The sequence below is a fragment of the Echinops telfairi genome, unplaced genomic scaffold, assembly GCF_000313985.2.
Source record: "Echinops telfairi isolate 266 unplaced genomic scaffold, ASM31398v2 ScPeMD7_11;HRSCAF=52, whole genome shotgun sequence".
Classification (NCBI taxonomy): Eukaryota; Metazoa; Chordata; class Mammalia; order Afrosoricida; family Tenrecidae; genus Echinops; species Echinops telfairi.
This window is the reverse complement of record NW_022103908.1, coordinates 2,569,801-2,582,781: the sequence shown is the minus strand read 5'-3', so window position 1 is coordinate 2,582,781 and position 12,981 is coordinate 2,569,801. Positions and strand designations below refer to the sequence as shown.

The 12,981-nt window shown below is 49.0% G+C and overlaps 1 protein-coding gene across 1 annotated transcript in view; it reads right to left on the bottom strand.

Moving 5' to 3' along the window:
- Positions 1–172: 172 nt before the first annotated feature.
- Positions 173–12,981, bottom strand: part of STOML3 (stomatin like 3) — a 31,356-nt gene continuing 18,547 nt past the window's right edge. Inside the window, exons 4-7 of the mRNA XM_004711232.4 lie at positions 7,920–8,002; positions 5,676–5,879; positions 2,473–2,607; positions 173–621 (exon numbers count right to left, since the gene is read on the bottom strand). Coding sequence (XP_004711289.2) covers positions 397–621; positions 2,473–2,607; positions 5,676–5,879; positions 7,920–8,002 — 647 coding nt within the window. The 3' untranslated portion in view covers positions 173–396. The remainder of the gene's footprint in view (positions 622–2,472; positions 2,608–5,675; positions 5,880–7,919; positions 8,003–12,981) is intronic.

The following is a 12,981-nucleotide window of genomic DNA, read 5'->3' as shown; positions in this document are numbered from 1 at the left end:
TTTAGGATTATCAAGTAAATATCTACTGAAATAGGAGACCGAGGCTGCTCTACAGATGATTTGAAGTGCGTCTTCAAATGGAAGGCTGAAATCTTCAACATTTGTGCCCCCACCCCCTCCCCCAAGAATGCTTCTTCTTCCCCTGCTGAACACTGCCTTGCTGCAAGTCAGCGACAACTTCAGTGAGGGATGGCTAGCATAGTGCAAAGGCGTTTAGGCTCTTACAAAGAAAAGTCATTTTTGCAGCGGTACTCTACCATTTCACCGCTGACCCAATGCCAGCTATGGAGTTACACTGCTTGAACTGCCTGTGTTCTTGACACTTCTAATGGCTGGGTGCTCAGTAGAAATAGATCAGACTCTCTAGACAATGGGCTGGCTACTTGCGGGGCAACCTCAGGCTTTCTGGGGAACCTTCTTATGGTTGTCGTAGCAAATCCCCCCAATCCCCTCCAGGATGTTCATGGGCAGAGGAAAGACAATAGTGGAATTCTTCTCCGTGGCCACTGTGGTCAGCGTTTGCAGGTACCGCAATTGCAAAGCAATGGGGGATTCAGCCAGCACCATGGAGGCTGACTTGAGAGATTTGGAAGCGTTCATTTCTCCTTCAGCTGCCACGACCTAGAACGACAAGAAATAAGCCAATTCAGACACAAAAGGTCACTCCTGTCGGTGAGTGGATTCCTCCAACTCTAAGCCTGGCGCCTGTAGGGTCCACTCAGCAACTCAACTCACTGCCATCAAGTGGATGCGGACTCACAGCGCCCCTACAGGACGGGCAGCACTGCCCCTGTGCGTTTCTGAGACTGTACCTTTGTACAGGAGTGGAGAGCCTTGTCTTTTTCCCACGGAGCGGCTGAAGGTTTCAAACTGCCAACTTTGAGGTTAGCAGCCCAAGGCATAGCCACTACACTCTCTATGGTGCTGGTGAAGAATATGGAAAATACCACGGATTGCTGACAGAACAAACAAATCCATCTTGGAAAAACTACAGCCAGCACCCTCCTCAGAAGCAAGAAAGGCAGGACTTTGTCTCCCATGCATTGGCCATGTTATCAGGAGAGACCGGTCCCTGGAGAAGGACCTCGTACTTGGTGGAGGAAGTCCCTCAGCATGATGGATAGACACAGGGCTGCAACATTGGGCTCAACTGTAACCACACGTGGGAGGCTGGTGCAGGACCAGGCAGGCTTTCATTCCCTTGTACATAGGGTCGCTCTGAATCAGAACTGACTTGAGGGCACCTAACAGCAAGAACGTAGTGGTCCCTTTCTCTCCACCTGCATTTTGCTTCCTGAGGTTTATCTACTTTCTTCTTTGGCAAAGAAAAGCAGTTCACCTCCTTATGGGGTTAGAGAGATGGCAGGAGGTTGCAGGAAGTGGCAGAGAGCTTTTACAAACCATGAGTCCCTGGATTCAGAAATTAAAAACACCATCTTGAACACTACGCCTATCTGGCCACCTACCCTAACCATGTTCTTGGACACTTGGCTGCCCTATTCCTCTTCAGGGCATCTGAAATCCAAGTCCTGAACAATTGACATGGTTGTTTATACTTATCACGGGAGATGGTTCCATTTCATTCCGTTGCCAACTGAGTGTACGCACACCAAGTAAGGATCGTTCCTATTCTCTCCGCTCCTGATTACAAATAAGTAGCAAGTTCCAGTCTTGCTAACACCCACGGGAAATCTTTTAATTATTCCCACTCTTCTTCTAGTCTGTAGATTTCCCAAAGAATGGCTTGGAACTTGGCCACAACCCTAAGGTGGGTGGGTGGGGTGGCATTCACTGAGGCCATGGCCAAGTTTGGGTTTGGGCTGCTGAAGCTTAGCAGCCAAGGCAAGCGGGCAGAAAAAAGCCACATAAATACTGCAAACGGGTCCAATAGAGGTTCTCCTCCCAATCTCACGAGGGGCCTTGGGTGGATGAGAACCTCCAACCTTTTAATTAACAGCCAAGCACATGATTTAGACTTCTTGATCTAAAGCTCTTTCTTATACATATGGAAATGTCACTGGATTTGTTTCTCTCATATTCCTGCCCTGAGCAGGGCAGAACAGTGGGTTTCTGAGACAGTAGAAAGTCTCACCTTTCTCCTTCAGAGCGGCTGGCGGTATTAAATGGCTGACGTTGCAGTGAGCCTCCCAACGCATACCCACGATGCCACCAGGGCGCCCTGGGTGGTCATGACTTGGGCTATTCAGTGAAAGGTTCGAATCTACCCGGGAGACCTCAGAAAAAGTGCCTGTTCTTTTCTTCAGTCTCCTGCTGAGCCCTCACAGCCCCTGAAAATCTGTGGATTGCAGGCATTCTCCAAACCACACGGAGGTCACCAGGAACCCAAATCAAGTGGACTGAACAGAATGTTTTCCTGGTAATAAAAAGAATGGTGAGCCTCGCTTTTCTGCTTCAGCACCTCCTTGTCTGCTCCCTGGCGTTGACTGCTGTTGAAGTGTGAGCAGCACTTACCCTGGCCCGGGCTTCCCTGGTAGCTTCGGCTTCGGCCGCCATAGATCTCTGTAACTGCTGTGGGATGCGGACGTCTTTGATCTCCACGCGGGCCACCCGGATTCCCCAGAGCTCCGTGGCATCATCGAGTAAGGTCTGTTTCCAAGTCAAAAGAAACAACAGTGACCAGAAGACCAGCGGCACGATGTGAGTTTCTGATGTGTTTTCTATTGGCAAGGTAAGTTTCCCCTTTTCCCCTCCTCTAGTAATGACTTCACACAAGTAATGGAGGCCCGTGGTGCTGTGGATTAGGTGCCTGGCTGCTACCTGCAAGGTCGGTGGTTCAAACCCACCTGCTGCTGCTGCTGAAGACACAGGAGGCTGTCTTGGAAGCCTTGTAGAGGGTTGCAATGAGTTGGGATCCCTGGAGGGTGGATCTGTCTACTAAGTATTTAGATGAGACATGTTTCAGAGGGGAGCTACTCTGTGGGTCACATTTTAGAGTCAAATGCAGGAAGGTTTCAGAAATAAAACCTGAAAGATCTTGCAGAGGGCAGCCTCCCACCACTACCTATGCCCCCAATTCCTAAGGAAATAGAGGACCCAACCATTCCTAATTAAATGGAAGATCTCCACTGAGAGTTGAGCAGACACTCCAACCTAGCTTTCATTGATTTCAGACAGACAGCAATGACTGCTTGGGCTCCTAGACAGACCTGGACTTTGTCCTGGCCCTGCCGCTGCAGCTGTGCACCTTTGGGCCAATTACTTAACCTCTCTGAGGCTCACTTTTCTTATCCATGAAAGGTTTCCTTTCGAGATTGTTGGGAGGTTTGGAAGTAATATAAGTTAGCTATCTTTTGGTGCTTGGCAGTGACTCAATGGATGTTATTGTTGGGTAATTTTGAGAGGTTCTAAGTCTTTCTCTGGGGCTAGTTTCCAATAGGTTGGTTGCTGTTGCGAAGTCATACCGAGGTATATATATTTTTAAGCAGAAGGAGGCCCAAATCAGGAATGCTTTTTTCCTCTGCAAAATCTTAGACCCATTGAAGAGGTCATGCTAGGTGTTGAGCATTGAACTGTAGCCCCCAAAATGGAATGTTGTAAATCCTAACTTCTATTCCTGTGGTTATAGCCCCACTTGGAAATGGGTTGTCTTTCTTATGTTCACGACAGAATTAGGGTCTGGTCTGTCTGAAAGTGACCTCTGGTGTACTATGAAAGAGATGAAACAAAAGAAGTGGAGAGGGGGAGGCGAGATGGCAAGACCCGTGAACATTGCCCGGAGTAGGTGCTCAAAGAGCCTTGCTCCAAACGAATAGACAGATAAAGCCTTCCCTTGGAGCCAGCTCCCTGAATTCAGAGTTCTAGCCTCCTAGGAAATAGGTGTCTGCTTGTTAAAGCCACCTGCTTGTGGTGGCCTGTGAGAGCAGCACTAGACTACTAAGGCAGGATTTGGTACCAGAAGAGTGGGGTGCTGCTTTAGCAGGTAGCTACAGTGTGGAAGGCGTTCTGAAATTGATGAATAGGTAGAGGCAGGACGAGTGTGAGTCACACTAGCCTCCAAGGCCTTGAGTTTGGCTTATTCAGAAAAGGTTCGATTGTTGCCCTGAAGTCAAAGAACTCATGATCCTCGAGTCAATTCAGACTCATGAGTAAAACTGTCCCTGTATGTTTCCTAGACAGGAATTCTTTATGGGAGTAGAAAGCCTTGTCTTTCTCCCATGGAGTGGTTGGTGGTTTTGAACTACTGACCTTGTGGTTAACAACCCCATCACTTCACCATAGCACTCAAGAAACATTCCAGTTCTCCTTTTGCCCCCGTCTCGTGAATTGGCTCACTTGCAGCAGGTAGCCTGCATCTTCCACCTTGTACGCACAAGACTGGAGGGGTGGTTCCCCAGAAGGGCGGTGGGCAGGGGGTTCTGTGGTACTAAGTGGAAGAACCTTTCTGAGAGTCCTGCAGGACCCCCAGAGATGGGAATGCTGGTGGCTGGGATTCGCAGATGCAGGACTCTTAGAAGCAACACAGGGATTCACTGTGCAGAACTCCCGGTATCACCTAAAACCCACGGGGCTCTGTACCACTTTAAGGGCTGGAAGGGGTTCCAAGAAGAAATGGAGCTGAATTTCCCACCTAACGCACAGACAGGAAGCTTGGAGTCAAAATGTAATTGATTAAAGGAAATGCAGAAATGTGGTTGTCTAGAAAGGGCCATACGGGATGATCTTGTTATATACTCATCAATATTGTAATTACTATTGTTATTGCTGCTAGTAGCCCTGTTGGTGCAGCAGTTACTCATTGGGCTATATGGTTGGGGGTTCAAAACCACGAGCAGCTCCCCAGGAGAAAGACTGGGTGTTCTGCTCCTGTAAACAGTCTCGGAAACCCACAGGGGGTCACTTTGAGTCGGCATGGCCCGATGGCAGCGAGTTCGTTCAGAACGTTAGGTGATTGCTGTTAGTGGTGGGATGTAAGAATTTCCAGGGGCGTCGGGTCTGTGCTGGTCTCAATGAAATCCTCTTCTAAATCTCACATTTCGCTGGAAGGTCGCCTGCACGGACTGTTTGAGAAGTGGCTAAACTTCTTCTGAGGTCATCGAAAACAAACCTACGGCTGGTCTCTTGACCTTTCCAAAATAGGCTTAAAGTGTACGCTGCTAGTTCATCAGTTTAAATTCTAAAGGGAAATGGACAAGGGGAAAACTTGCCCTAGCTCCCTTTCGCCACTCGGATATTTAAATGGACAGCTTGAGCTTATAAAGAGATGAAAACCCTCCTGAGACAGAAGCCTCTCCTGTCTCAAACTAGTGGCCTGCGGGCGGAATTGAGGCCCACTTGGAACTGCTGGTATTTGAGAAACCAGGAAAAACCAGTTGCCAGTGAGCAGCTCAAGCCGAGCTGCGTTCTGTTTCATAGGGTTTTCTATGGGCTTCTGAAGCCATGCTTTGCATGGCTGGTCAATTGTCTCAACAACAGGCTCAAACATAAGAACAACTTTGAAGGTGACTCCTTCTGTTGTGCTTAGGCTCTGCTATGAGTTGGAACCTACTCACAGACACCTACCGACAACAAGGACAGATCTCCAGGACTTTCTTCTGAGGGACTGCTGGATGGACTTGAACCTCCAACCCTTGGGTTAGACTCTTTGCACCACTCACGGACTGGGACTCAGATGAAATGAATGATAGATGCGGGTCATTCGCTCTTGCTATTTTTACCTGGATACTATGGGCAATCTCTTCACGGCCGGCTAAGATCTGGGACAAAGTCTGTGTCCCTAAGACGTTTCTCAGCGTGGTCTGAGCCAGTAGAAAGGTGGCTTGATGGACATCGTTGACATTGGCCACTGCCGAGACGGCGCTGTGGATCCTGTAGTAGACAACTCCATCCACTTGAGTAGTCACGGAGTCTCTGGTGAGGATCTGTGGGACAAGAACAGCGTGAGGGCACATGGATTACGTTCATAGCAAGTGACAACTTGATTTGGGGCACAGCAGGGGCTCGGCGGCAGAATTCTTACCCTCTATCAGAGACACCCAGGTTCAAGCCCCAGTCCGTGCACCTCATGGGCAGCCACCACCTGTCTGCCAGTGGAGGTGTGGGGGTTGCTATGATGCTGAAGAGGCATCAGTGGATTACGATGGACTAGAAAGAAAGGTCTGGCTATCAACTTCTGAACATCTCCCAGCGCAAAACCTACAGATCTCACTCAAAAACTCACTGCCGTTCAGTCAGTTGTGCCTCGCAGTGACCCTATAGGACAGAGTAGACCTGCTCTATTGTGTTTCTTTACAGGAGCTGACAGCCTCCTCTTTCTCCTGTGGAGCAACTGGTTAGCAGTTAACCTAGTACACCCCCAGAGATCTCTGGATCACATGGCCCAATATGTGATGGGGTTGGCGCAGGACTGGGCAGCAGTCTGTGCTGAGGCTAGCCTTAAGTCAAGGGCAGCTAACAGCAACCACCTCATGCTAGCCCAGCGGTTCTCAACCTGTGGGTCACAACCCCTTTGGGGATTAAACGCCCCTTTCACAGGGGTCACCCGATTTATCACAGTAGCAAAGTGACAGTGATGAAGTAGCAATGAAAATAATTTTATGGTTGGGGGGTCACCACCGCATGAGGAACTGTATGAAAGGGTCGCGGCATGGGGAAGGTTGAGAACCACCGGGCTAGCCAGTCCAGGAGCTTCCTCCTCTGGAGACAGGAAGAGACGGTGGACCTGTCGTGCTAACTCTTGCTACCCATCATGAAAAGCCTGTCTTGGGTTGAGTATCATGTCATTCTCATGAATAGCACAAACGCTTCCACCCTTCTACCTTCACCTGTTTTGTAACAGTTGTATAGGAAGCTGACAATCTCGCCCCACCCCCCAGGGACCCGGGGGCTTGGGTAAGGAGAACAGGTAATTCCACGATAAAACACAGCACCCAAACTCAGCGCGATACACAGAAGTAGAGCTTGAGGTTCCCTGCAAAGAACAAGCTTTGCTTTGCGGAACTCGTCCTTTGACGAATAGCAGTGCTGCTTAGACAACACAGATGGCGCCAGAGACCGTGTTCTGTCTCAGGGAGCAGAACAGAGACCTGGCTTCTCAGACAGGGTGGCCTCAGTCATGCTGCTAGATTTACCAAGGAGCCTTGGAGCCCACGAGAGGTTTCCAGGAGCACCTTGGAAGGCAGGTGAGCCTGTCAGGGTTTATAGTAAAGCCAGAAAACGCCTGCAGTCTGAGGCTACTGTGATTGGCGCTGAGTTATATGTTCAGACTCTGAGCGAGTTCCCTGGGGAGCATGGAGACCTCCAGCCTAAGGACAGTCGTGACGTACTGGAGTGGGCCGCGGGCCCCTCTGGAAGTCAGAACAGGCTCACTGGCCTCCAACTGCAGCAGCTCCTGGACGAGGGTGGGACACCGCAAGCACGTGGAAACGGTGGCTCTCTGTCTACCCACATCCTCATCACGCCTCCTTTCCTCTTCTGGAGGCATTTTGACGTGAGAGGCTCGGTTGATTACCAGTTAAACCTTACTTCTCTGTTTCCAATGATTATTTTTGACCATTTAACGACAATGCCTCCAACACTGGTGGGGGCGGAGGGGGATGTTATTAGAAATCTCAATGCAGGTGGACCACTGGTGCAGGCTCTGCCCCTTCTCCAGGTTCAACCCATTGTGCTGCATCCAAAGGTTAAAAAAAAAAAAAAAAATCAAAAGCCCAAACCAGAGGTGAGTCAAGTACTGCCCCTGTCCTCACGGCCCCTGGTCTCGTCCACGGTGTCTTCCCCCACTCAGCCATTCCAAGTTTTCCAGTAACTCAACTTCTGGCCTTGGCTGCCACTCTCCACAACAAAGCTCAGCCCAGGTCATTCACTCCCTGCCCCTTGAAAAACCTAATGTAGGGTTTGAATTGTCCAGGCAAGGGGAAGGATGCAGGTCTGACTCCCAGTAGATCTTCAAGCACCGTTACCTCTTGTGGGGGAATGTTGCAAGTAATAGTTCGGAGATCCACCTTGACAAACACGTCAATGCAGGGCAGGACGAGGATCAAGCCTGTGTTGCACAATGAAAGCACAATGTTAAAGTTCACCTCATTGAAAATCATCTCAAAACTGGCAGCTGTCTCAAAACGTTCTGCCCAAACTCACTGGCTCGTGGGCACCCTATCGGACAGGTAGAGCTGCCCCGGTGGGGTTTCTGAGACTAACTCTTTACAGGAGCAGGCAGCCTCATCTTTCTCCCCTGGGGCAGCTGGTAGTTTTGAGCTGCTCAGAGATGTAATGAATTGTCTCTTAGCTATGGTTATGAATATTTCTCAGGTGTTCTTTAATACATATACCTACAATTGGGATTTTTGCCCCCATCGGTCAATAATAACTAAAGAACAAGGACTCCCTAGGAAACTATTTTTAATAAGAAGCTAAAGACCCTCAACAGTTAATTTTTAGATTTAAAAAAAATCTCCTTCTTTCCAAGTATTGGACAGAGCATTCATTTAAAGGGACATTCCAGACATTTAGTTCCCTATAGTCAAGGTGTCTACATTAAACGTTCCAAGCAGCAAATTTGTGACCTTGAGTGTCAGTGACTGCTAGGATCCATCGTCCTCGGCAGTAGCACTGATTTCCTGGCACGAACCTGCTGCTGAAACAAACACTTCTACTTCTAGTCTTTTCCTTCGAGTTCGGTGGCAGATACTTCACTTCACCTGGGTTGTGAAGGGTGGTGGCTGTAAGAAAATTCATTTGAGGGTCTGATGAATCGTTCACACTGCCTGGGTGAATCTTCTTTTTCAGCATGAGTTGCAAAGATGAGAACCCACAGCAGTCAGCAGGGTGGGGGAGACGGTCAGCTCCTTTTTATCAGGAAGGTTTGTGTTCTTGTTTTCAGACTCGAACGAGCCTTTTAGGCTGAGCGCCGTGCAAAGGCCTGATCGCACCAAAGGGCAAGGCTGCCCAGGGCCTTGCTTCCTTGGGGTCCTAAAGGTTTCTAAACCTTTGGGTGAGAATAAAGCTGCTTGGTGATCCTGTGTGTGTCATGGGGCTTTTAATTTGCTGATGCTTTGGAAGTAGCGGGTGGGAGGGCAAGAGGGGGAGATGAACGAGCATCTCTGGGTGAAGTCAAGCCTCCGATCTTTCCATTCACAGTTTCTAGGCCCTGGGAACTCCCACTATTTACCGCCTCTCGCAAGTCTCTATCATTAAAATCATGACTCAGGAAACTAGAAAGAGTTAAATCCCAACCTGGTCACTTGGGCCATTCACCTAACTTTCCTGAGCTTCAGGTAACTAACAGATATGAAATGGAATGATAAGGTCGTATGGAAGATTAAGGACAATGCGACAGGCCAAGGAGATAAAGCCCGAAACACAGTAGAATTAAGGCTTAAATTCTGAGCGCCCTGTTTGCCAAAGGCTGGGTAGCAGTGAAAACTTATCTGCAGCGTCCCCAGTTCGATGAACCCTCCATTGAATTCCTTCCAATCATCTTCCAAGGATGTAGATTATCTTGCTCTCGGGAGGAGTGCCTTGGGCAGTGGATTGCCTCTATTCTTCTCCAGCCAGCCTGGGTGGGGGAAGTCTCTCCTAGGGATTTGCCTAGGTGTGTCCTTGATGGACAGTCTCAAAGGCTGCAGACTCCTGAGTCAAGCCTTAACACGCATGCCCTGCCTGCCTTGGTCGGAAGGCCCTGGACCAATCTTCTAAGCTCTGCTAGCTAACACAATGCACGTGTCCCGATCACGGCCCTGTTCCTGCTTCTAAGTTGCACCTGTCACTGTGATGCATTGTTCTGTCACCAACCATGCCTTGGTGACAGCTTCCTTTGTCCCATGCCTTACGTAACTGGCTTCCTGACTGAATCCACGGACTCTGGCATAGCCTTGTATTGAGGCCTCCCTCATCTAGATGGTGTGTCTGCATCTTTGTGTTGTCCTTGTCCCTTTTAAGACTTTTAAAATATTCTTCTTAAATTATATTTGAGATCGGGGTCTCTTTTTCACCCTAAAACAATACTCAAGAAGTGACATTGTTGAAACCAGGGGTTGCTCCATGCCAAGGTGCTCCTTACAGGAGGTTGCTGCAGAGAATCAGGGAGCCCGGGCAGCCATAAAGGCGAAAGGGCATGCGCAAATTCAGGCCCTTGAGCCAGGAAGCCGGTATACCTGGATGGGCCCCAATCTAGGCCAGGTGGGCTTAATCAGCCAATGGGGTCAGCCAGTACCATCAACCACGCCTCCCAGTGGAGGGCCCTAAATAGCCAGAACTCGGAGACCGGCTGCTTTGCCTTCTGCCCAGCCGTGCTGTGGTTTCTCTCTCTCTCTGGCCTCAGGGACACCACGTGGGGTGGGCAGTGCCCTGAGGGTGCCCGTGTACCTAACTGTAAAACCTGAAACTTCTATCCTTGATAAAACTTACTTGGATCACAAACCAGGTTTCGGTGTGAATTCTCTCTAATGCCAGGCCAAGGATCACGTATTTTCCACCTGAGGAATCTAACAACATCTCCTAGAACCAATCTGATTACTGGAGAGTAAGTTATCATTTCCATAAGTGGAGAGGCTTTCCATTAGCACTTGGATCATTTCCCTCTGGCCCTTAGGACATTCTGAGGTAACTCTTCAACCCCAGAGACATGCATGACGAGAGTAGTTATCCTGGGACGCTGAGTCTGAACCTTCTGGGAAATTCACTTACAAGAAAGAGGTACCTCTTTCTCTGACGTCCTCTCAGCTCCGCTGTGCTGCCTCCGCAGAGCCAGTTGAATCTGAACTGGTCATTTTGGTGCCACCAGAGGCAACAAAACTGGGGAGGGGCTCGCCCTGTTCTCTTTGACTTCCCTCGGATGATTCTAGTTCTTCAGTTTCCACAAATTTGTCATAACATCCTCATCTGTACAAATACGCTTGAAACAATTGGTGTATGCAATGTTATAAAACAAAATGTTTTTTTTAAAAAAAAACATCCTCAAATGAGTCTTATCATGTTGCTCTGCGGTACTTCGTGGAGTTGGACAAACAGAACGAGGCTGTTTGAAACGGCCACGCCTCCTGGAAGCTGCTGTTGGAAGTTTCTACTTTGTCCTGTATGTAACTAACAGGCACCGGAGTGTCCGTGCACGGTCAGAGGCAAAGCAGAGAGTGTCACAGGGAAACATCCAGCCCCCAAAGATCTCACTGCCAAGTGGCAGAGGGGACAATGTAGCCAAGGGAACCATAACCACTCCGTCATTGAGCCCACGCTGACGCATGGCAGCCCTAGAGGCCTGGGTACAACTGTCCTGTGGGTTTCTGAGACTGTAACTCTTCACGGGAGTTGAAAAAGCTGTGCTTCTCCCTTGGAAAGGTTGGTGGTTTTGAACTGCTGACCTTGCAGTACAAAGCACGATGCATAACCACTATGCCACCAGGGCCTTTAATAGGGAATCCTAACAGGAGGCAGAAAGCCTGTGTCATCAGAGACATACAGCTAAGAACCATAGTTTTTCATGTGTGTTCAGAGATGCTGATTGGATAGCCCCTCTTTTAAGAACTATTACGATGAGCCATATCGAGTTGCCTTTTGGTAGTTCCAGAGGAGTTATATATCAGCAGTTTTATGTGAATCAAACAAAGACACACTCCGAGAGGTTATGAATATTAAATCAATATGTTAACATTAAAGGGTTTTTATCTCTTGACTACCTCCCCACATTCCCCTCTCATCCACCCTGATCCGTGGTGACTTCATGGGTGTTACACATGAGAAAAACTGCCCTCCACGGGGTTTTCAGAAGTCCACCTCCAGACCTACCTTTGGAGGTGCCACTGAGTGGACTAGAACCTCCAACCTTTCAGTTAGTGACCAGGTACATGAACAGCTAGCACCAGTCAGAGACCTGGTGCCATCTCTAAAAAGAATTCTTTTCCGCTGGCCTCTCTTCAACTTCAGACACGGTGTCCACTCTCTGTGCGGCTGGTGTTCCAGTCTCTGTGTCTCTCCTTGCTCTTCCTCTTCCTCCACCTCACTCTTCACTCTGGCCCTCATCCTCTCCGCAAAGACCCTCCATCCCTATCTGAAGCCAAGTGTTTGCCCACGGGTGCCACGCTCTGCAGGAACAGTCAGACAGCAGATGGCCTAGCATCTCAGGAGACACCGTTAGAATACTTGCTTCCTCTCTAGCCCCTCTCTCCCATTCCCTACAAACAGTGACGTTTAAGAAGGTGCCAAGACGCTGGAAAGAAAACAAGGGGCCAGAGAAACGAGATGCTTGGAAATGGCACAACCAGAACCGAAAAAATGACAAGGTTTGCACCTGGTAAGAAAGGCAACCAAGGCCGGAGAACAGATTGTGTGGAAATTGCCGAAGGAGAACCTTATCTGCTAGGTAAACTTTCGCAGGAAACAATGAGATTATATTTTAATAAAATAAAAGTTTAATTTGTTTTCTAAACAAGGCGGAGCATGGTCAGTGTTGCATCTCCACGTTCTCCTTGGAAGAATGATGACAGCCAGAGAAGAGCAGAATCTAAGGAAACTTCTGGAATGGAATAGTATGGAAACTTTAATGAAAAAGCAAAAAAGCACCCACCATGTCTTGTTGCATTAGAACTACCATGTATTGGGTGCCAAATCAGGATCTATTTGCTCAGCATCCAAAGATATTCCATGTCCTAACATGTGACAAGTTGATTATGTTGTTGGTCTGAGGGAACTTGCTGAAGCGTGGAAGCACCTTTCTAGGCTGACACCTGCGGATTGGCCGTGTGCAGGGCTGACTCCATGGCAACCAGTTGGGTGATTCTATGGGACAGAAAGACAGTGGCCCCAGCCCTCGCTGATTTTTCTTCGGCTCTTATTAGGTCGCTAGGTTAGGGACAAAGGAAGTTGTCGCCACAATGCCCGCAAAGGGTCCCAAGACAGGGGTTGGAAAGAGATCAGACACACTAATTGGAGCATGCCCAAACCAATCCCCCGAGCGCAGGTGAGACCCATACCTAAAGCCACCCAGTCCCGTGACATCACACAGGTGGGCCTGAACTCAGCCAAGAGGGT